This window comes from Artemia sp. Qi Xiang Cuo, chromosome 13 (genome assembly GCF_049724085.1).
Source record: "Artemia sp. Qi Xiang Cuo chromosome 13, ASM4972408v1, whole genome shotgun sequence".
NCBI classification, from domain to species: Eukaryota; Metazoa; Arthropoda; class Branchiopoda; order Anostraca; family Artemiidae; genus Artemia; species Artemia sp. Qi Xiang Cuo.
The window spans coordinates 47,989,286-48,014,542 of record NC_142806.1 but is presented as its reverse complement, the minus strand read 5'-3'; the positions used below and the strand labels follow the sequence as shown (position 1 = coordinate 48,014,542).

Genomic DNA, 25,257 nt, shown 5'->3' with positions numbered 1-25,257 from the left:
AGGTTAATTTTACTGTGTTCATGGCCGTATATTTGACTTTAAAATACACTTATCTATCTATCTATCTAATATGCAGAATAATTGTACCAAAGACACTTTGCATACAGACCCGCTATACTTTACCCCCCTCCCCCCTAATGTACAAGTCTATAGCCCAAATTTATTTCTAAAGTAACGAAGAAACTAACGAAAGAACCAGTGTGTTCTCGAATTTTACACAGCGTAAACTTGAGTGAGTAGCATATAATACACAAGTACCAAAATTCCTTCCCCCTATGGAAATAATAAAAAAAAAGCTCAAATAAAATTCCCAAATTTGGAAAGCCTTATTTTCCACGGGGGGTATTTTCCGCGGGAGGCATTTTCTGAGGGAGTATTTTCCGTGGGGGGTATTTTCTGCGGAGGGCAATCGCCAGCCACCCTGAAACGTGTACATAATTACTCGTTTTTTTGTTTGTTTTTTATTATTTCTATTTTCTGTTTTCAAATATAGAATTGAAAATTTTTCAAAAAAAAACTACTATAATTTCCAAAGTATCCTTCTGTTAAGTTTCAATTTTCCAGAAACTACTTCCTTTAAGCTTTCCCTTTAGCCTTTAACCTTCAAAAAGGGTCTTTCAAGCTTTGTTAGGTAGGCTCTGTCCGCTGTACTTCGTACGTCGCACAGAGGAGTTGGTCTCCTTAATGGCTGGTATAAAAAGTAAAAATATATGTCTGTCTTTGTTAGTTAGTTATATCTTGTTGGTTAAAATTAGTTAGTTGTATAAGTAATTTTGTCTACCCATTTTGACATGTTAGCAAATAAATACTTCGCAAAGCATCAGGAACGCTCTGACTTGTCAAGACAATGGCCCCGAAGCGAGTCGAATATTTTCTTTAGGTTAATACATTTTTATAGGTATAATAAATAAATAAATAAGACATTGAATTCATGTGGCTTTTATAAAAGCCCACGCTCGAGTGTCACTCTGATATCTATTAAGTATTGCTGTTTGATATGGAAATTAAATTTGAATCCATATGTGAATCCTTATGTGAAATTTATATTTTTTATAATTTGTAAAATCAGTGCAGCTGTTCAATAAATCTGACAAAACAACAATATGGAGAACGGTAGTGCCAATTAACGAGGAAAAGGTGGGGACAGAATGTATTTCTAAGAATTTAGGTTGCAAACCTTGTCAATTTTTTCTTCTGAAAACACAAATAAATATATTTTTTCATGAAAATTCCATAACTTTTTTTTATCAAGGAAAGGGGGGGGGGAATCAGGGGTAGAGGGCAAATCCTCCACCTTAATTGACATTGTGTTTTTAAATATTTTGATTAACACTTTATTGCCACTTATATAGGGAAGCCAGTTCGATCTTTTTGGCCAGTTTGGTGGCTATAAAGCTATGATTCTGTATAAATGAATATTCACTTACCCGTAGTTACTCTTATAGAACAAAAAGACAGTATGTTTGGGATATTCAAGTAATAGAGAAAAAAAAAATTAAGTAAATTGAGGCTTCAAATGAATTCCTTGCGAGACGAGAATTTGAACCTTCAATCCTTCAATTAGGAAGCGGAACTTTATCCATTCAGCTCTCGCAAGGTATTAAGACATATGATTCTTCCACCATTATATTCATTCACTTTCGGTAGGAAAATTTTAATGACTGACGACAGCATATTTGAAGATATATTTACATCAATAACAGTTCAAAACATTGAAAGCTAGCGTTTCTGTGTAAAAAAGGAATTATATAGCAAAAAGAAAGATGCAATTCTAATCCCAATCAGCGCTTTTGTTTAATATAGCTAAAATAAATTTCTAGCCCGCCTTAGCAATTTTGTCCCATTACCACTACGCTCCCTCAATTTTAGGATATATTCCTTAGCAATCTAAGAAATTTTTGATCGTTTTTTTTTTCTAAAACACTGGTTGATGAGAAATAAGTTCCAAAAGTGATGAAAAGCACCCATCATCTTAAAAATTTAATTGTTTGTATTTCTTTTTACATATTGATACTATAAACACGGTCTTTACTAGCCAAAATGCTGGGGGGGGGGGGGGGTAGCAAGAGATTTTACAGACTGGCTGGTCTTTTTTACCGACTGTTTTTGTCAAAAAATAGCATAATATCTGTTTCGAATACAATACTTTAAATCAGTGCACGAGTCGGTAAAACTGCTGCATTTACCAATAGAGATTCAGATTTCGGTACATATCATGTCACTATTTTAATGCTGTTTATTTAACAAATGGAAAATTGTGGCACCATCTGTAAAATCACAACAGGAGTTGGTAAAACTGCTGCGTTTACCGACCAAATTCGAAATTTCTTTAGATGACATGTCAGTATTTTCGTCGTCTTTATGAACCGAACAAAGAATTTTAGCGGCGTCAAAAAAATCGTGGCACGAAGTACCACGATTTTAGACTTTTTTTTTTACCGGGTGACCAAAAATACTGGGGGGGGGGGGGGGGCGTCCCCCTCCTCCCCATACGTGGCGGTCCTGACTATAAACCAATTATTGGTGACAGGTTATTGCCGAAGCTTTAATACCCTTCTACAAAATATATTTGTATAAGGTATAATAAATATGTTATAGGTATATACCTATACATTATAGTTGCGAGTTTTTGCAGCTTACAAATCCTTATTTGTCAGAAATTCTGATGTCAAAATTATTGTCCTGGCGTCAAAAGTTGTTTTCCAGTCGTCATGCACAAGCTTTGTGACTAGAATTGGTTGAATATTGACTAAGAATAGGATCTCCTTAAAAAATAAATGATAAGTTTTCTGCAGCAAACATTTTCAAGTGGTTTTGATTTTTCTAAGAGTTTTGGGTAACCTGAATAATGGATATTTTTAAATTAAATGGACGTTCCCACCAATCCTGCAAGATTAACAGATTTTTACTCTTAAAATATGTATTTAAGGACAATTAGCGTGCGCAAACTTTTTTAGCCTATGTGTTAGTTGGGTTTAAAATAGTTGTCTGATAATTAAATAAATTATAAAAACCGCCTCTTTTTCAATTGAAATTAAATATTTGCGTTGATAAACAAACGTAAGTTATTCTTTATGGTGGGGGATTCTACCCCACTAAGCCCCCAACTACTTATTCGGTAGCTTAAGTGGTACTTTATTGAAAATATGCCTACTGTCTATAATATAACGAAATTATAGCACAAAGAGCTAGAATTTTAGGTCGGTCAATTGTATTTAAGATAAAGAAAATGAAAGTTTTTTTTTATTTTAATCATCTCTTTAATTTCATTTGAAAAGTTATGCTTTTTAAAATTTTTGAATATCAAGCTACTGCTGTGACGTTATTGCAGTTACAATACGAGACCAAAACTCTGTTTTGATGATAATAAGCAAGAGTTTTTGCCTATGATTTCATGACGGACGAGATTAATTAGTTTTTATTGTTAATATCCAAAAATATCTTAATAAAAAACAACGCTTTCGTATTGGAGAAAACCATTTAATCAATTTAATCAAATATATAATTTATCTTATTAAATACCCCATTTAATCAAATATATAATCAAACCTATATCAGTGCACTGAGGAACGTGAAAAAGTATTTATTTTCTCGTCATTGGATACTTGCTGGATTATTATATGCATTGTAAATAAAAGCTATATTTAAAACTTCCAACCGTTCTTGTTTTCAGGAGAAATGAGCAGTATCCAGCAAGAGAACTTTGAACTTACAATTAAAGAACTACGCTTTCCAAATGCTTTAACCAAAGGACTAATACCTCCCCGCTCTCCTCAAGCCAAAATTCCAAAAGCAAGGAACCCTTGATTTTTTTATCTGCATTCGAAATAATTTTCACATATATCTGAGTATCCTCTTATTTATCTAAGGCTTTAGCTTTTATTGTAAAAGTCCTAACAAACGGTCTTGTTAAGACCCCTTTCAATAGTGCAACTGCTCCTTCGACCTTCGATTTTACGGTTAGAAGTATAAATCTTGCCCATTTAGGGAAAGTTGAAGAAGTTTATTGAATCAGTTTCAATTAACTGCTGAAAGAGGTGACACTTTAAATTTTTGGTTTCAAATTGCATGAAGTTGTCATAATATGGATGGAATCTTTAATGGAAGCTTAAGGTGGTTTTCCAACAAGACGGGAGTTGTTCCCCCTCTACTTCTGTATTTTCTGCATTGTCAAAACATCTTATTCTAGATGAAGGCTAAAGGTGAATCCCGCCTCTATAATGTTCTGAAGAATGTCTTACAAGTTAGAAAGTTTCAGTACAGGAATACACTTTCTGAGGTTTTAGGCATTATTGTTTCACAAAAATTATCCACCAACCTCCCTAAAAGCTATTGTACAACTATGAAATGTTGCATAACCACTAATAAATGCTACATATATGACTATGGTTTTAACACGACCGTTGCTAATAACTCGTCTCACCATCAGACTGCCTGCACTCGTCTCACCATCACTCTGCCTCATCTTCCTCTACCCAATCTGTTCATAGATTCCTTCATTTCTCCCTCCTCCAAGGAATTGTGATTTTGTGCCTTAAAATGGCAGAAAACGTCACTTTTGCTGTGGTATAACCTCTGTTGCTACTTAAAAAGGGCGCTAGAATTTTTAAATTTCGTTTATATTGCACAGAAAGGGGCTTTTTGGCCATTAGTTGGAGGCTAAACGAAAAGCAGGTTATCCTTGATAGAGTCAAAAGAGGTCATTTGAAAAGATTCAAAGGAAATTGGAATTGCATGGGAGGGAAGAAAATGAAATTCTTGGTAGGGAGCGTACTCAGCTATGTTGGCTTCAAATGTCTAAATGCTGCAATGAGTTGTTAATAGTAGTTGTAGATTGTATTTGAAAAGCGATTCGTTGCCTCGGTAACCAAAGCAAAAACGTGATCTGCCAACCACAAGGTGTATTATAAGCATTTTATAGCTTTTGTATGTTTCCCTTCACTCTAGCCTCTTCGAAACAAGTGATCACTTCTTGGCTGTCCGAGTTGAAGGGTGTGTATGTATTAACGTTTATTTACCTACTGATTATTGTTGTGATGAATCCGAGAGTCGTTTTGCTATATCGTGTGAGTAATTAGGTTCGTGTATTGATAAAGTTAAGCGTTTAGGGTTGTTGTGTGTAGTAGCTGGAGATTTCAACTGTAATTTAACGGAAAGGGACACCCAAGAATCGCCGCGAACAGTCCTCATTAGGGTTATATTTGGTGATCGGGTTAGAGTGGTTCATAAGGATTCCGATTTTACTTACATTCATACTTCATCTCATACATCTAATCCGGTTCACATCGCAATATCTTGCAACCTCGAGATGGAACAAGTTTCTGTTTTGAGTGAATACCAGCTATCGGACCATTTTTCCATTTCATCTTCCATTATAATTCATACACCACCCCACGCACACACCAAACTAATCCTCGAACACCTCCACTTTCACGTGATTGGTCGAAAATTAATAGTAAACTTTTCAAGTCTTCTTCGGATTTTATCCTAAATAAAATTCGAGTATCGTTTCATCTTCTACAGATTTCAGATAATTTATCGAAAAAGAAGTACGCCCTAGCCTGGACATGTATTCTGCCAAGATTTGCCCTTCGTTTTGCCGAGAGCCAAGCAGTTCCTCTCGAAAGAAATCGCAAAGGTATTGTCCTGGGCTGGTCATCAAATCCTGATCTAGTTAGATCATGGAGAAAAGCAAAATTTTTGTTCAATCCGTGGAAAGATTGCGATAAACCGCTATCTGGTATCGTGAATGATCTACGCCTCAGTACGAAAAGACTATTTTCGAAGGCTCTTGATTTTCATCGGAAGATGCATTTCAATCGGAACTCTGCTAGAGCCAGACATGACCGTACACTACTCTTCAAATTGGTTTCCCAGCCACGTAACCACGCCCCTTTGTATTCTCACTTTTCTTATGCTCACTTTGAATTGGAGTTTTTGTTTCCTGATCCCCATCTTCAGGATCAGTATGATAAAGATTTAGATGTCTTCTTAGCTTCTTCGCCGAAAACACATTACACCGTGACAACTCAAGCAATAGAAAAAGCAACTCAAAAACTAAAGTGAAAATTCTTCCAGCGGCTTTGATTGTGTGGGAGCTATGCATCTAAAGAAAGAAAGTCCTCTTTTAACCCAACACCTTACACTGCTAATGTAGATGATATTCACTCAATGCGCTCTGCCTCAACATTCTGTATCGGTGACCTTACTCCAATCCCTAAGAAGGGAAAAGCAGTTCCACACTGTACCTAATTTCGGCCCATCACCGTTGCATCCTCTCTTTGTAAGGTCTTCGAGCTTCTCTTTAGGGATGAACTAGAAGCAACTTGTTATACACCCCCACACCAATTTGGCTTCAAACGAGGAACTGGCTGTGCTGACGCTCTCACTGTAGTAACAAACGCTCTTATTGATGTCGATTCTGCGGGAGAAAGTCTAGTTCTTGCTGGCGACGACATAAGACGTGCATTTGACTCACTCATTCACTCTGTAATGCTTCTTAATTATGGTAGATGTGATCTGAACACGGGCATTATTCGTACGTTTATTCATGTGTATACATGGCTATCCATTTGACTGGAACTTCCGCCAAATAAAAATTTGCCGTTGATTCACAGGTAACGGCTCATGCCAGTCTTAAAGAGTGTTTGACAAGGTGCAGATTTTTTCTCCAATTTTTTCGACAATTACATCCTTGAGGCTCAGGACCAATAGCCCTGCTCACTAATTTTGGCATCTACTAATCTGTCGTTAATGTGCTACGCGGATGATATTCTGAATCTCAGTCGTACGCTACCACGAATCAGTGAAATTTTCGCTATCCTTCAAGATGAATACCTCAAGGTTGGGCTTCAGTTCAATTTGGCGAAGTTCAAAATAGTTCTTTTCAACTGGAAGGGTCCTACTGCCCCTCCAATAGCACTTGGGAGCTCAACGGTTCAGCCTGCTGATCATATAGTATATTTAGGCCTACCCATCGGGTCTTCTTTACGTCACACTAGATCACTTCTCATCGAGCATCTTAACCGTCGAATTTCAGCATTCTACACCTCTATTGTCACTTGCAAGTTCCGCTTCAGTTGTCATCTCTTAGCATGTATAATTACATGCTATGTATTACATGCACTTATGTATAATTATGTATGAAAATGTTGATGTTGTATGTGTGAATTTGCTTTCGCTTTGTTTGATTTTGTTCCTATTTATCCTTGATTTGTTTATAATTGACGTTCTTATTTGATCTTATTTGTTTTGTCGATATTTGTCTCTTACTATTGTTATCTTCTCTTTCTTTTTTCTTATATTTTGTTCCGTCCTTTTCAAGTTTTTGTAGACGGAGTTTCAATTAATAAATAAATAAATATCACAGTTGCCAAAAAGTACCAATAATTTTGATTTAGTCTCTTTGAATTTTTTTTCACCACAAGAAAAACACAGGAGGGAGTATCTCGTGGAGGGAGTAATTCTTATTTCTTCAATCCTGTATTAGGATCTTTACACTCCTTTTGAAAAAGTACTGCTTTTCCTCTAGCCCAAGATGGATGGCCAAAAAGCACAACTTTTGGCAACCTATCATCCGTAATTCGGATCCATAATCCGTATTATTCATAATTTGCAATTTAGTAAACTCGGTAGCCCCAAAAAGTGGGATCGAAATGACTTTATTTGTAGAGCTTAGTGTTTAAATACAAAATAAAGTTCTTGGGGCCTTTGTATATTTTTAATGGCTTTAGTGACTCAATCGCTGCTTTTGTACATCCTTTTAAAAGCTAACATAATCAAAAATTGCTTTCATAGGAGAATCTTCGGACGCTCAAAAAGATGAGTACTATGCCTTTCTAACTCTGTATTCAGTAATCATGATCATACTGGAATCATCTTTAATGAAGAAAAACGAATCAAATGTTTTTTCCACGCTCGAGGAGGTCCAAAATCTGGTATTGGCCATAAGATCTGAAGATAAACGGTATTAGTTTTGAAATATTTTACCTGAGGGATTTTTAACATAATTGTATTTATGAAGACAGTTGAAATGAGGTTACAATGGCCCAGTTCGTTCAAATTGTTTTCATCGTACGTCGTAGGCTGTTTAAATGTACTCTGTTCCCCTTTTTTAATTACAAAAGAATGTCCTTTCAAAGGTGAAAGTTGTAAACTTGCAGTTTAAAGTAGACCCAGACATATTTATTGACACACTCGACATAGCACTAAGAAGCACTAAAACTGAGCTGTTTACAAGGTAGGCTACATGAAAAATTGCACAAACACAAACTACAGTTATTTTATGCTGCTGAACAGACCCGTGAAAAGGGAACAAAAGAATGCTGACACAGCATAGTGTCGCAATATACTGCTTCCAACTTGTTTTGTCTTTTGGGTAAGTATGTTTGGGGTGCGTTAGGGGTAAGGATACCCCTGCGTTTTCAGCTTCTTAGATTCTATTGTCCAAATTTGATTATATGATTTTGGTGGCGGTTATGGAGCGACTGAAGTCCCAGTAATCCAAGGGCCTTTTCGTAAGTAGTTTTCATCATAATTTTACAAGCACGGATCTAGCGTTTTTGAAAAAAATCCTGAAAATTTGTTTTTAAAATAACAATTTATACCATTGACACAAAAGAAAATAATAATAACCATTCCTGAATCAGCTACAAATGGTAATTTTTTCGTACTAGCCCCTTTTGTTAGAAACATATTTTAAAATGTTTGGTTTGTTTTGAACCCTTTTTGCCCTTTTTGAGCTCAAAATACAATTTTCATCGGGGACAATTATTGAATAATGAAAAAGTGATATATGTTGTAAACTGTGAATTTACCTAACGGTTTAAACTAGGGCCTTTCCAGAAGGAAACATGTTAAGAAAACAATTCTTACTTCATAATGTTGTTATACTACTGATATAAAATTATTCATTTGTACAGATTTCACTTTTAGGCGACCTCCCTTAAGTGAAAGCTTTTTGCAATAGAAATGCTTCCTAAAAGAAACCAAAGCCTATGGTTAAGTTTGGTTCTCACGTGTCAGGTTGCATTATTTAGTATTGTCTTTTCCTGCACAGGATTTCTGCTGCAAAAAACCTCGATTCCTGTTACCAGTAACCCACCTACAGATCGTGAAAAGCCAATGTAGGGTCAAGTCGTTTTGCTTATCATAGATGCCCTGAAGGATGATTTCATGAGTTTTATTGGTCTCACTAGAGTTTAAACTTTCTCAAAACGGAATACCAAGCATTCAAGGTTTTATAAGCTTGTAGTAGATTCATCGACCACCACACCACATTGCAAAGATTGAAAAGTATGACTACTGGAACTTTGCCAACATTCATTTAGGCTGCATTTAATTTTGGTTGTTCGAAGATCAGTGAGGACAACATCCTTGACCAGTTGCTGAGAAAAAAGAGTAACATGTACAAATGAGAGATGACAATTGGTATCCTCTATATACTGGGAGGTTCTGTTGTCCTATCCTTATCCTTGCTTTGAAATCTGGGACTTGGATACGGTAGATAGAGGCGTTGAACGTCGAATCTTTGACGAATTGAAGCAAAAAGATTGGAAACTGCTAATAGCTCATTGTATTGGGGTGGATCATGCTGGTCATAGGCATGGCCCAATTCATTAAGAAATGGAAAGGAAATTTAAGGAAATGGATATACTTGTAAGGCTAATCATGAAGAATCTCCCCGCCAATAGTATACTTCTTGTATTTGGCGATCATGTAATGACGTCAACAGGGGATAATGGAAGGGGTACCAACGATGAAGTAGATGTTGCATTGTTTGCGTATAGCAATAGCCACCACTTCGCAAATAATGCAAACAGAGACATTCCCCATGTGGGCTTGGTACCCGCACCATAAGCACTTTCTGTAATTCCGATACCTTTTTATAATATTGGTCGGGTTGTAAAAGGACTTTTACCATTATCACCTAAGGACTGGCTCTATTCTTTGACGCTGAATCAAAGTATGGCCGTACTGAGGCAATATTGAACGAAGCAGAAAACGTGCTGAAATCTATTCAAGTGAAGTTCTGGCAGACATACACACAGTTTAACGTTTATTTTATTTTGATTGGCTGTTTTCTTTCAGAAATTAGTATATACCCTTTGGTATTCTTTAAAAAGTGAAAAGCAGTAATAATGCAGCTTCTGCACTAGTCATAGTTTTAAGTAAGTGTTTTATTCTGTTTCTAGTCTATAATGAAAACTTTAAACTGAGATTGTATTAATATGCCTAATAAGTTTTGTTTCTATCTATATTATTGAAGCACACTCTTCAGTGTGTTTTGGTGATTTAAAATTTAGCTTACTAATTTAAATTTTCTCCTGTTTCGTCTACTTTTCTAATAGTTTTGTAATTGCAGAACTGGTTATTTTAAGATTTTTACTTTCATTTCTAATACTTCATCGAAAGACGCTAAATGGCAAGTTACTTTACCCTAGACCTTAGTTCCGCTTGTGCCTCCTGAGGCACCCAGGGCATCAAGGACGATCCACCAATCTTCCCTCATGTTTGCTGCTGCAGTGATGTCCTCCCATTCTGTTAGAATGGAGGTGTTCAGGTTTTGTAGATCCCTTTGGTATGTCCGGTGCAGTTTTTTTCTGAGTATTCCCCGAATACGAGTTCCTGGTGGTTGTCAGTGTAAAGCGGCTTTTGGGAGTCTATGGTTATTCATATGTAGGACTTGGCCTAAATATCTTTACCTGCTGACTCTGATGATGTCGGTTGTTGTATCATTTCACGGATGGACTGGTTTGTCATCTTCTGTGACCAGTGGATATTCAATTTTCTGCGAAGACTCGAGTTTTCAAAAGCCAGGGTTCTTCTCTCTTGTTCTTGATTCAGGTGTAATGTTTTTGCTGCGTAGAATAGTATTGACATGTGCTGTTGAAAAGGCGTAGCTTCAGTCGCAGAGAAAATGTCTGAGATTCCCATACTTGACGTAGTTTGTTGAAGTCAACAAACTTTCTTATGCTCAATTGTCATTTGCCTTTCCTATTCTGGTGAGTATTTCTTTCACTGTTGAGCCGGTGTTCTCAATGATACTTCCCAGGTATTTGAACTGGATAACTTGTTCAATATCTTGGTCGCCACAATTAATGGACAGAGGAGAGTCACTAGTCACCATGCATTTGATTTTCTCAGCATTCACACGTAGGCCAAGATGGTTTACCTTTACCGTGACCTCGTGAAGAAATTTTTGAAGCCGCTTTTTGCTTGACTCAAACACTGCTAAGTTGTCTGCGAAGTCTGTGTCATTGACCTGGACTTCGGGGCTTAATCTGATGCCTTCTGTCCCTGTGTTCCGTAGGATGTAATCAACCATTATTACAAAAAGTAATGGTGATAGAACACACCCCTGTTTTACTCCTGACAAAATCCGGAAGAGACGAGTTTGGCCCTCCGGTGTCTTGACGCAACATTTGCCATCCTCATACATGGCGGTAATAATCGTCACTATTTTTCCAGGGATTCCATAGTGGATGAGGGTCTTATCAAGGATTTCACAATATACGGAGTCGAGGGCTTCCTTCAAGTCCATAAGGATCATATATAGCTTCGTACGCCACTCCCTGCTTTCTTCAATAAGAAGTCTAAGTGGGATTATAAGGTGTGCACGTGAGCAATTTGGCCGGAAGCCATACTGTTCGTCTCGGAAGTGATGACCAAGTTGTGTTCGGATCCTCTGTAGGATAGTATGAGAGGATCTTCCCACATATTGACGGTAAACTTATACCCCGCCAGTTGCCTGGCTCAATAGTGTCTCCTTTTTTGAATATCCTGATGAGTGTGCTGCATTTCCAGTCTGATGGTACTTTCGCCGTTGTCCAAATCTGAGTGAAGAGTAAAGACCAAAGGGAGATAGATACATGAGGATATTGATGTCTTTATCATCTCTGCGGATATGCGGTCCAGTCCCGGAGATTTTGCATTTTTTAGTTTCTTTGCTGCTTCTTGTATCTCACTGGCAGAAGGCGGATCTGTGCTGATATTCAGGAAGAAGATCAGAACCTCTAGAACGCCAGGGGGCTCTTTTGGGGCGGGTCTATTCAGTAAACTTTCGAAATGATTACCCCAAAGTTCATTCGCTGCACTCTATTCTGTCACCAGCACCCCCGATGGATCTCTGACAGGGCAGTCTCTATTTGTCGGTCGTTTCCCTATGATATCATTGGTGGTTCTATAAACAGTTTTTGAGTCTCTTCTTTTGCTTCTTCTTCTGCCTCTATTGCTTTACGCTCTAGAAAGTTCGCTTATCAGTACGGGCACTTTTCGTGACAGCTTTGTCAAGAGCTCTATACTGCTCGTTTTTGAAAACAAGACGGTCAGGGACTTGCTGTTGGAGGACAGACATTCTCATCTTTTTTCTTTCATCTATTTGTTGCCAAGTTTGCTCAAACAGCCACTGGTTTTTAGGGCTCCTACGGAAGCCCAGGGTTGATTTAGCTATTTCTTGGTAGCATTCCTTCATGGCTTCCCATACCATTTCACATTCAGCTTCCTCTGGTATGGATAGAGCTTCAATTCTATTGTATAGCTTCATTGTAAAAGCTTGTTTTAATGTCTTGTCCTGGAGTTTCTCAGAATCAAAAATAGGTTTGGGGACTGTCCTTTTATTGTATATCTTCTTTAATTTTAGACAGAACTTGGCTATCATTAGGTTATGATCTGATCCGTCAGCTCCTCTATAGGCCCAAACGTCTTATAGACTCGATTGCCATTTTCTGCTTATAAGGCCGTGATCAAACTGATTTTTGGTCATTCCATCTGGCGATGTCCAAGAGTACTTGTGTACGTCTCTGTGAGGAAACCGAGAACCACCAACTACAAAAGTCATTTATTAGGGCAAAATCAATTAGAAGCTCCCCATTTTCATTTCGTTGAACCAGACCGTGTTGGCCAAGAACTTGTGGGTTGAAGGATCGGTCATTTCCTACTTTAGCGCCAAAGTCTCCAAGGAAGCAAACAACATCATGTCTTGGTATATCTTTGGCTACGGCTTCAAGTGATCTATACTCGTCTTTTTCTTCATCAGTGACTAGTTAAGTGGCAAGTTAAATTTAAGGAATTTGTTTAATACTATTTTTGCTACAGTTTTAGTTCAGCTAAATAAATATTTTGAGCACTGCAAAGAAGAGGCAATATTTTAGCATTGCGTGAAACTCAGAGAATCAGGTAGCTAAGTAAGTCAAATATGACACCATTCCCAAGAAAAGCAATTTTTTAAAAGATGCTTATATTATATCCTTATTTTTCAAGCCAATTGATTTCCTTTCTTGTTCAAGCCAAGAGGCTGCAAGTTTTTTGTTAAGTAGGGTTTTCAGCCAAGGTGGTTCCAAGTGATGTACTTTGGTTTGATCACACAGCATTTTTACGGGTTTCAGGCTTTCTTTTACTATGGGACGTGTTCGTCTCTTACTGGGTTTTAGCTATCGCTGCACCCACGATAGTCTGTCTACAAAACTACGCGAAATTCTAAGTGTATCGAGTACCCTCGAGAATCCTGAAAAGATCGGCCAGTTGGGCAAACGTGCTACATCTGCATTACTAGAGACCAGAAAAGTCATCCCTGGTAGAGATGCTAATAATGAAAACCTGTCATCCACATATGTAACCAGAAACGCTTTTACAACAGCAAATCAGACCAAAGTAGCCGTAACACTTGCAAACATCTTAAAAAAATTCAATGGGAAGGGGCGGCCACAAAACATCCCATGAGGATGGGTGGGACTTAAGTAAGTAGTAATGTGCCCCCCCCCCCATTTTAAAGGTTATGAAATTTTTTTTAGAATGCATTTATTGTACTCTGAGTAAAATAGCAGCAATGTATTTTCCACTGCGTATACCCCTGAAATATCTAAATTATGCTTTAGCATAGTTTATAGCCTACGGCTATGACGTTATTCATCACCCTGTATACTAAAATGCAGTTCTTTGTAAGAAATTGATTTTCAAAAAGATGTTTTTTGTTAATTACAAAAGGCACTAGATGAAGCAATTTTCTTGAAAATGAAGGTAAATTTTTAAAATTATTTTAATGAATGTATTAATAGAAATTTGTACTTTGTGACTCCAGCTTCTGACCCCCCCCCCCCTGAGGACTCTAAATTTGTTTTTAGTTATGATTTCCAGGATGTTGAGTGTCGGCATGATGGATCGGGAGATTTTGGGATTTTTCATTTGAATTGCCAGTGCCTAAATACGACATTTGATTTTTTAGCGAATTTAGCTAAACTTAATCTTTTCCTTGTGCTTGCTTTGACGGAGACCTGGTTGAGGGACCAAAATTCTGCTCTTTTAGATATACCTGGCTATACTTTGTTTAATCGGAACCGGGAGTTACGTCAACAAGGGGGTCTTAAGGCCTATGCTCGTGAAGATCTCCTTGCGAGAGTCCGAGACGATCTAAGTGAATATAAGGAAATGGTGTGTGAAACACTAGTATTACAAGCTAAATTGAATAATGTTGATACATATTTAGTAATTGTATACAGGGCTCCTTCTGGTTCTATTCAAGAATTTTTTGAGAATTTTCCTGAACAGCTGGCAAAAGTACAAATTAGTAATAACCCCTGTTTCGTTCTAGGTGACTTCAATATTAACATGCTGGATATGGAGTCTTTAGTGACTTCTCAGTTATTAAATTTGTGTATGTTTTATGGTCCTTTTCCAACGATTAACATCCCAACTAGAGTTTCTAGGACGTCTGCAAAGCTTTTGGATTAAATTTTTTCCAATGCACCTTTTAGAACGCCAGGAGTTTTTGTAAATGTGGAATCTGACCTCTTTTGTGTTTTTACAGACTTTGAGGTATCATCCCTAAGCGAGAAACTCCTGAACGGAGTAAAAGAGTTGTAGTTTTTGATCGTAGTGCCCTATTGAAACTAAAAAATAATATGGATTCATATTGATTGGGTATCTCTGTTTGGAAATGAGAGTGATGTAAATATTAAATTTACACTCTTCTATGTTAAACTTTTAGAAATGGTGAAGGAAGTGGGAGCAGTGAAGAATGCCAATGGTCGAAAACATTATGGGAGAAAGCCACGGATAACGCATAATATTCTTCGAAAAATAAATGTAAGAGATAGACTGTTTAAGTCACAAGCTTTAAAACCTACGGATGAGAATAAAGAGCGTTATCGTGCTTTTCGTAATGGTTTGAATAATCTCCTCCGTGAGGCTAAAAAAAAAATATTTTAGTATGAAGTTTAAGGATGTTGAAGGTAACCCGTTGAAAACTTGGCAAATAATCTGTAATGTTATAGGTCAGCGGTCTAATATTTTACCAACTGAAGTGACTGTTAGTGAGGTTATAATTGCAGATTGTACTGGGATATGTAATGAGTTTCTAAGTCATTTTTCTTCAATAGGCCTACAAATAGCTGAGATGATTTCCTTATCTCCAGAAGACACACCCTTTGGATCTACTCTACCATGTCCTGCAAATATATCACTATATCTAAAGATGATTACATTTGATGAGTTAAGGGATATTATCTATAGTATGAAAAATAGTTTGTCCGGTAGTGACCTGGTGAGCCTAAAAATTCTGAAATGTATTTTCCCTTCTATATCTGGTGTTCTGAGATCACTGATTAATGATTGCTTCCGTCAATAATGTTTTAATGCTGTTGTTTTAATGTTAGTGATATGGCTAAAAATCCCCGGAATGAGACGGTATCATTATTGACGGAAGCAATCATTAATCAGTGATCTCAGAACACCATATATAGAAAGGAAAATACATTTCAGAATTTTTAGGCTCACCAGGTCACTACCGGACGAACTATTTTTCATACTATAGATAATATCCCTTAACTCATAAAATGTAATCATCTTTAGATGTAGTGATACATTTGCAGGAGATGGTAGAGTGGATCCAAAGGGTGGGTCTTCTGGAGATAAGGAAATCATCTCAGCTATTTGTAGGCCTATTGAAGAAAAATTACTTAGAAACTCATTACATATCCCAGTACAATCTGCAATTATAACCTCACTAACAGTCACTTCAGTTGGTAAAATATTAGACTGCTGACCTATAGCATTACAGATTATTTGCCAAGTTTTCAACACCTTCACCATCCTTAAACTTCATACTAAAATATTTTTTTTAGCCTCACAGAGGAGATTATTCAAACCATTACGAAAAGCACGATAACGCTCTTTATTCTCATCCGTAGGTTTTAAAGCTTGTGACTTAAACAGTCTATCTCTTACATTTATTTTTCGAAGAATATTATGCGTTATCCGTGGCTTTCTCCCATAATGTTTTCGACCATTGGCATTCTTCACTGCTCCCACTTCCTTCACCATTTCTAAAAGCTTAACATAGAAGAGTGTAAATTTAATATTTACATCACTCTCATTTCCAAACTGAGATACCCAATCAATATGAATCCATATTATTTTTTAGTTTCAATAGGGCACTACGATCAAAAACTACAACTGTTTTACTCCGTTCAGGAGTTTCTCGCTTAGGGATGATACCTCAAAGTCTGTAAAAACACAAAAGTGGTCAGATTCCACATTTGCAAGAGCTCCTGGCGATCTAAAAGGTGCATTGGAAAAGATATAATCCAAAAGCTTTGCAGACGTCCTAGAAACTCTAGTTGGGATTTTAATCGTTGGAAAAGGACCATAAAACATACACAAATTTAATAACTGAGAAGTCACTAAAGACTCCATATCCAGCATGTTAATATTGAAGTCACCTAGAACGAAACAGGGGTTATTACTAATTTGTACTTTTGCCAGCTGTTCAGGAAAATTCTCAAAAAATTCTTGAATAGAACCAGAAGGAGGCCTGTATACAATTACTAAATATGTATCAACATTATTCAATTTAGCTTGTAATTCTAGTGTTTCACACACCATTTCCTTATATTCACTTAGATCGTCTCGGACTCTCGCAAGGAGATCTTCACGAACATAGGCCTTAAGACCCCCTTGTTGACGTAACTCCCGGTTCCGATTAAACAAAGTATAGCCAGGTATATCTAAAAGAGCAGAATTTTGGTCCCTCAACCAGGTCTCCATCAAAGCAAGCACATGGAAAAGATTAAGTTTAACTAAATTCACTAAAAATCAAATGTTGTATTTAGGCCCTGGCAATTCAAATGAAAAATCCCAAAATCTCCCGATCCATCATGCCGACACTCAACATCCTGGAAATCATAACTAAAAACAAATTTAGAATCCTCAGGGGGGGGGGGTCAGAAGCTGGAGTCACAAAGTACAAATTTCTATTAATACATTCATTAAAATAATTTTAAAAATTTACCTTTATTTTCAAGAAAATTGCTTCATCTAGTGCCTTTTGTAATTAACAAAAAACATATTTTGGAAAATCAATTTCTTACAAAGAACTGCATTTTAGTATACAGGGTGATGAATAACGTCATAGCCGTAGGCTATAAACTATGCTAAAGCATAATTTAGATATTTCAGGGGTATACGCAATGGAAAATACATTGCTGCTATTTTACTCAGAGTACAATAAATGCATTCTAAAAAAAATTCCATAACCTTTAAAATGGGGGGGGCACATTACTACTTACTTAAGGCCCACCCATCCTCATGGGATGTTTTGTGGTCGCCCCTTCCCATTGAATTTTTTTAAGATGTTTGCAAGTGTTACGGCTACTTTGGTCTAATTTGCTGTTGTAAAAGCGTTTCTGGTTACATATGTGGATGACAGGTTTTCATTATTAGCATCTCTACCAGGGATGACTTTTCTGGTCTCTAGTAATGCAGATGTAGCACGTTTGCCCAACTGGCCGATCTTTTCAGGATTCTCGAGGGTACTCGATACACTTAGAATTTCGCGTAGTTTTGTAGACAGACTATCGTGGGTGCAGCGATAGCTAAAACCCAGTAAGAGACGAACACGTCCCATAGTAAAAGAAAGCCTGAAACCCGTGAAAATGCTGTGTGATCAAACCAAAGTACATCACTTGGAACCACCTTGGCTGAAAACCCTCCTTAACAAAAAACTTGCAGCCTCTTGGCTTGAACAAGAAAGGAAATCAATTGGCTTGAAAAATAAGGATATAATATAAGCATCTTTTAAAAAATTGCTTTTCTTGGGAATGGTGTCATATTTGACTTACTTAGCTACCTGATTCTCTGAGTTTCGCGCAATGCTAAAATATTGCCTCTTCTTTGCAGTGCTCAAAATATTTATTTAGCTGAACTAAAACTGTAGCAAAAATAGTATTAAACAAATTCCTTAAATTTAACTTGCCACTTAACTAGTCACTGATGAAGAAAAAGACGAGTATAGATCACTTGAAGCCGTAGCCAAAGATATACCAAGACATGATGTTGTTTGCTTCCTTGGAGACTTTGGCGCTAAAGTAGGAAATGACCGATCCTTCAACCCACAAGTTCTTGGCCAACACGGTCTGGTTCAACGAAATGAAAATGGGGAGCTTCTAATTGATTTTACCCTAATGAATGACCTTGTAGTTGGTGGTTCTCGGTTTCCTCACAGAGACGTACACAAGTACTCTTGGACATCGCCAGATGGAATGACCAAAAATCAGTTTGATCACGGCCTTATAAGCAGAAAATGGCAATCGAGTCTATAAGATGTTTGGGCCTATAGAGGATCTGACGGATCAGATCATAACCTAATGTCAAGTTCTGTCAAGTTCTGTCTAAATTAATCGACTTTAAGGCACCGCATATCTTCTCTCCTTTAAAAACGGTATATTAGTTCGACTAGAGTAATCTATATAGAGAAAATTATTTCTTTCATTTTACAAAAACTTTTCGTCCAGCCAAAACTAAAAGTAAAAAAAGAGTGATTAGCACAATACCGAAAAATAAAGAATTAATAGATAATTTAAATTTAAATCTTTTCTAGGAATATCAAAGAACTAACTAATTTGCCAATAATTAATCAACTTTAAGGCACCGCATATCTCTCTCCTTTAAAAACGTGTTATTAGTTCGACGAGAGTAATCTATAGAGAAAAAATTATTTCTGTCATTTGACCAAAACTTTTAGTCCAACCAACACTCAAAGTAAAAAAGAGTGATTAGCATAATACCGAAAAATAATGAATTAATAGTTAATTTAAATTTAAATCATTTCTAGGAATATCCAAAAACTAACTAATTTGCCAACAATTAATCAACTTTAAGGCACCGCATTATCTTCTCTCCTTTAAAAACGGGTTATTAGTTCGACTAGAGTAATCTAAAGAGAGAAAATTAATTCTGTCATTTGACCAAAACTTTTAGTCCAGCCAACACTCAAAGTAAATAAGAGTGATTAGCACAATACTGAAAAATAATGAATTAATATATAATTTAAATTCAAAACTTTTCTAGGAATATCCTAAAAATAACTAAATTGCCAACAATTAATCGACTCTGAGGCACTGCATTATCTTCTCTCCGTTAAAATCGGGATATTAGTTCTACTAAAGTAATCTATAGAGAGAAAATTAATTCTGTCATTTGACCAAAACTTTTAGTCCAGCCAACACTCAAATTAAAAAAAGAGTTATTAGCACAATACTTAAAAATAATGAATTAATAGTTAACTAAAATTTAAATAATTTCTAGGAATACCCAAAAACTAACTAAATTGAGAACATTAATCGACTTTGAGGCACTGCCTATCTTCTATCCGTTAAAAACGGGTTATTAATACGACTAAAAAGAAGAAATCAAAACTATAAAAACTTAATATTCGGCAAGTTTGTAGAACTTTATAATGAGGAGCCGTGATCCGTAAAAACACCCAAAAAAGGTAGATCATGCAAAAACGTGAGATATCGTACATTTTGGACATTTAGGCGGGAGCTGGTTGGGGAGTAAGGCCCAAAAGGACCCACTTCCCTGTGCACCAATTCCCTACAACATCAACCATGAATTGATTTACGCGGCAAGCTCGAAGGAGAGCTGTGTTTCCTGTTTATATACATAAATCTATGCAGTAGAGAGAGCCCGGCGACAGCGAGAAATAAATAGGCTACTGAATCCTACCTGTGTTTCAGGGCCTAGTGCCTTTCACCTGCCTTCAAAGAAAAGTATGTAGTCAGGAACATAAGATATTTTTTCTATTTTCAATAAAATCACACATTTTCTTTTAATATGGCGGTAATTCAATATGAATCATCACCAAGTCAAACAAGATCATGATTTGATCTAACTCCTCAAAGAAATGCCAGAACTTCATATGATACGGTGGTAATATACTATTGAACCATCATGAATGCAAGTGAGATTGAAACCATAGTTTCTTTAGTGATGATTCATTTCGAATTACCAATATATTAAAGGAAACTCCAAAATCTTTTTGAAGATAGAAGAAATGCTGTGTTCCTGACTGGAGATAGTCTAATAGGCCTACCACGTTCAACTTAAAATGATTGATCTCTAATATTTTAATTCAAAGACCAATTTTTCCTTCTAAATACGCCTGCATTGAATCAGAACATTCCAGAGTACATGTGACTATACATTTCAAAGTTATCATTCAAGAGAAACTACCCTCTGATGCCATGAGAAAAAAGCAACAGGGCAAACAATAACAAGCCTATTAAATAGCAACAGTAAATCAAGAAGGAAATTTGTTGGCTAGCTTAAAAAAAAATAAATAGGAAAATAGGGACTTTTTCTGAATATAGGGACTTTTTTGGGACCAATGTGATGTTAGATACCATTAGGGACTTTGGAGACCAATGTACGACCCCTGCACTTATGGATACATATGGATATGACCAGAAACAACAATTGCTAATTATGTAACACGAAAAACAGAAAGTAAAAAGGCAATCATAATATACAAAAAAAAAATTAGAATATTGATGTACACATATCCAAACTTAAATTATTCTAATAATTCCTTGGTTTAATCTCAACAGGAATAATTTTCTTATACAAAATGAGAAATGACGTCATAAACGTATTACAACCTTAAATGGCGTACAAATGTATATAAGGCAGCATCAAAAATCAAGATTATGCAGCCAAGTAATACGCAAAAAGTCGAGGGTGCGTACAAAGAACTAAGTGATTATTTGAATAAAGTGTCAAAAAGACTCAATGATGATGGTCGAAGCGTTATTTATAGTTATTAAATAAAAAAAACAAGTTTTTTAAACTGAAAGTAAGGAGCGACATTAAAACTTAAAACGAACAGAAATTATTCCGTATATGAAGGGGGCTGTCCCCTCCTCAAAGCCTCGCTCTTTACGCTAAAGTTTTTTTTATTGTTTAGAAAAATAGAGTTGTGAGAAAGTCAAACTTTAGCGTAAAGAGCGATGCGTTGAGGAGGGGACAGCCCCCTTCATATACGGAATAATTTCTGTTCGTTTTAAGTTTTAATGTCGCTCCTTACTTTCAGTTTAAAAAACTTGTTTTTTTTATTTAATTTCTGATCGTTTTTTAGTTAATTATTTTCTTATTTTTTTTTATAAGTTATTTTTATCCCATTTATTTTTATTATAAGTTTTAACGTCGTTCCTTACTTTCAGTTAAGAAAGCTTGTTTTTTTTATTTAATTTTTGAACGTTTTTGAATTAATGCAGGTTTTGATTTTGGCTCACCGTACATGAATAATTAAAACAAAATTTGCATATTATATTTGGTTAAATGGCTTTCTCGAAACTTGTTTAATTTTATTTACGAACGTTTTTATTAGTAATAAATATACGTAACTTAGAATTAACTTACGTAACGAACTTCTATATTCATAAATTTTTAACATGTATATTAGGGGGTTCGCCCCCTAGTCAATACCCTGCTCTTTAAACTATAGTTCAAATTTTTTTTTCCAGTTCTTTAAAAATGACCTCTTAATCACAATCAGTTGATCAGTTGAAAAACTTGTTTTTTTTTATTTAATTCCTGATCTTTTTCTTTAATAATGCTGGGAAATCCGGCGCCCCCTTCATAGCAATGTCCCTTCCCCCATGAAAACTTCCTTCATGGAAAGATCCTTCCATATAGCCCCCGACCCTCTCCTTCCCCCAACGACCAGAAAAAATCTCCTCTGAAAAAGTCTGTATACTTCCCAATAACCAATACTATATGTTAACAGTGAGTAAAGTTCATAACTTTCAGCCCTCCCCCTTGGGACTTTGGGGGATCAAGTCATCCTAAAATAAATTTTTATCATATTTTCGACCATTTTGAACAAAATGGCTATCTCAAAATTTTTATCGGGTGACTTTGGGAAAAAAATGATCATGGGAGGGGGCCTAGTTGCCCTCCATTTTTTTGGTCACTTAAAAAGGGCACTATAACTTTTAATTTCCGTTCAAATGAGCCCCCCCACGATATTCTAGGACCACTGGGTCGATACGATCACCCCTGGGAAAAAAAAAAAAAAAAAAAAAAAAAAAAACACAAACATATAAACCAGCATCCGTGATATTTATTCTGGCAAAAAAAGGAAAATTACACAATTTTGTAGATAGGAGCTTTAAAACTCAATTGTATGGTTTTCTGATTCGCTGAATATTATGGTGTGATTTTCATTAAGGTTATATAACTTTTAGGGGGTCTTTCCCCCTTTTTTAGAAAATCAGTCAAATTTTCTCAGGCGCGTAACTTTTGATAGGTAAGATTAAACTTAATGAAACTTATATATTTGAAATCAGAATTAAAATCTGATTCTTTTGATGTATCTATTGGTATCAAAATCCCGTTTTTTAGAGTTTCGGTTACCATTGAGCCGGGTCGCTCCTTACTTACAGTTCGTTACCACGAACTGTTTGAAAGACACAGTGAAAATAAAATTTATAGTAAAGAACGAACTCCAGCCTAAAATGACTGAAATATTAAAATGAATCCTCATATGCATGACTATGCAACACACTTATCTTCTGACAAAATAATATAATAATAGCATCTTTTGAAAAGTTGGTTCTCTGGGGTATGGTGCCATATTTGCCTGCGCTACACTGCATCAAATGAAAATTTAATTTTCATAGACTATGAAAACAGATTTTACTCTTTTACCAAACATATCAGGAAAATAAATTTTGGCACAAGTGATCTTTGAAAAATAATCGAAATTTTACCAATTTATTTTTATAATTTTATTCCTTAGCAATATAAAAAATCATATCAGTTTTTTTAAGGTCTGGATCATTAAAAAAAGTCAGATTTGAAAGCATCAAAAGTGCTATAAATCCAAGACAGACGTTCATAATATATTGTCAGTAATGAAAATTCTTTATTTTTAGAAGTTATTTCTCCACGTTCGTTTTGTACGTTTTTGACCATCAAACAGTTCGTGGTAACGAACTGTAACCCGGCCCAATGGTAACCGAAACTCTAAAAAACGGAATTTTGATACCAATAGATACATCAAAAGCAGCGACCCGGCTCAATGGTAACCGAAACTCTAAAAAACGGAATGTTGATACCAATAGATACATCAAAAGAATCAGATTTTAATTCTGAGTTCAAAAATATAAGTTTCATCAATTTTAATCTTACCCATCAAAAGTTACGCGCCTGAGAAAATTTGGCTGATTTTCGAAAAAAGGGGGAAAGACCCCCTAAAAGTTATAGAACCTTAATGAAAATCCCACCATCATATTCAGCGTATCAGAAAACCCCACTGTAGAGGTTTCAAGCTCATATCTACAAAAATGTGGAATTTTCCATTTTTTTGCCAGAAGAAAGATCAAGGATGCGTGTTTATTTATTGTGGTATTTCAGAGATAATTACATTGACCCAGCGGTCTTAGAATATTGTAGGTTTGCTCATCAGAATTGAAATTAAAATTTATTGTTCCCTTTTTAAATTACGGAAAAAAATGGAGGGCAACTAGGCCCCCTCCCACGCTAATTTTTTTCTCAAAGTCACCCAATCAAAATTTTGAGATAACCATTTTGTTCAGAATAGTCCAAAATCTAATAAATATGTCTTTTAGGATGACTTAATCCCCCACAGTTTCCAAGGGAAGGGCTGCCAATTATGAACTTTGCCCATTGCTTACATATTTTATTGGTTATTGGGAAGTATACAGACATTTTCAGGAAGGATTTTTTCTGGTGGTGGGGGTGGGGGGCTGGAGGAGTGTGTTACTCGGGAGAATCTTTTCGTGGAGGATGTTTCTTTGGGGTAAGGGGCATTTCTATGAAGGGGGCACCGGATTTCCCAGCATTGTTTAAAAAAAAATCAGAAATAAAATAAAAAAAAACAAGTGTTTTCAACTGAAAGTAAGAAGCAATACTAGAACTTAAAATGAAAAGAAATTATTACGTTTATGCGGGTGGTCTCCCCCAAGTCAATACCTCGCTGTTTACGCTAAAGTTTTTTTTTTTTTTTAGTGCTTTAAAAATAGCTATATATTATAATTAAAAGGCATTTGTTTTTCAGTGGTTTTTTATTAAAATTTTTTTTTAACTTTTAACTTAACGTGGGTGGTATTGACTAACGGAAGAACCCCCTCATATACGTAATAAAATATACGTAATAAAAAAAAACAATAAAAAAAAACAAGTGATACGGCTCAATAGTAATTCAAACTTTAAAAAACGGAATTTTCATGTCAATAAATGTATTAAAAGAATGGGTTTATACTGCTAATTCTAATTATAAAAATTTTATTAAGTTTAGTATTATCATCAAAGACTACGAGCCTGAGAAAATTTACCTGATTTTTTATAAAGGGGGAGAACATCCCCTACAACTGAAAGAATTTTAATGAAAATCACACCGTCAGATTCAGCGTATCAAAAAACCCTATTACATAGGTTTCAAGCTCATATCTGGAAAAATCTTCAACTTTGTATTTTTGCCAGAAGAAAAATATACGAATATAGAAGTTCGTTACGTAAGTTAATTTGTAAATTACGTCAGAACCAAATTTAGAGACAGCCATTTAGCAAAAGAAAAGTAAAAATTTTATGCGAATTTTGTTTACTTATTCAATGACGGTGAGCCAAGATAAAAGCTGCATTAACTAAAAAACGATCAGAAATTAAATTAAAAAAAAAAAGTTTTTTTAATTGAAAGTAAGGAGCAACATTAAAACTTAAAACGAACAGAAATTATTTCGTATATGAAAGGAGCTGTTCCCTCCTCAACGCCTCGCTCTTTACGCTAAAGTTTGACTTTATCTCACAACTTTATTTTTTAAAACAATAAAAAACTTTAGCGTAAAGAGCGAGGCGTTGAGGAGGGGACAGCCCCTTTCATATACGGAATAATTTCTGCTCGTTTTAAGTTTTAATGTCGCTCCTTACTTTCAGTTTAAAAACTTGTTTTTTTTTATTTAA

At 35.7% G+C, this 25,257-nt stretch overlaps 1 protein-coding gene across 1 annotated transcript in view; it reads left to right on the top strand.

Annotated features, from left to right (window-relative positions):
* The window catches only part of LOC148945354 (uncharacterized), a 139,974-nt gene that overhangs the window by 92,419 nt on the left and 22,298 nt on the right, over nucleotides 1-25,257 (top strand). The window contains exon 4 of the mRNA XM_089099018.1: nucleotides 7,798-7,966. Within this exon, the coding sequence (XP_088955144.1) occupies nucleotides 7,798-7,966 (169 nt within the window). The remainder of the gene's footprint in view (nucleotides 1-7,797; nucleotides 7,967-25,257) is intronic.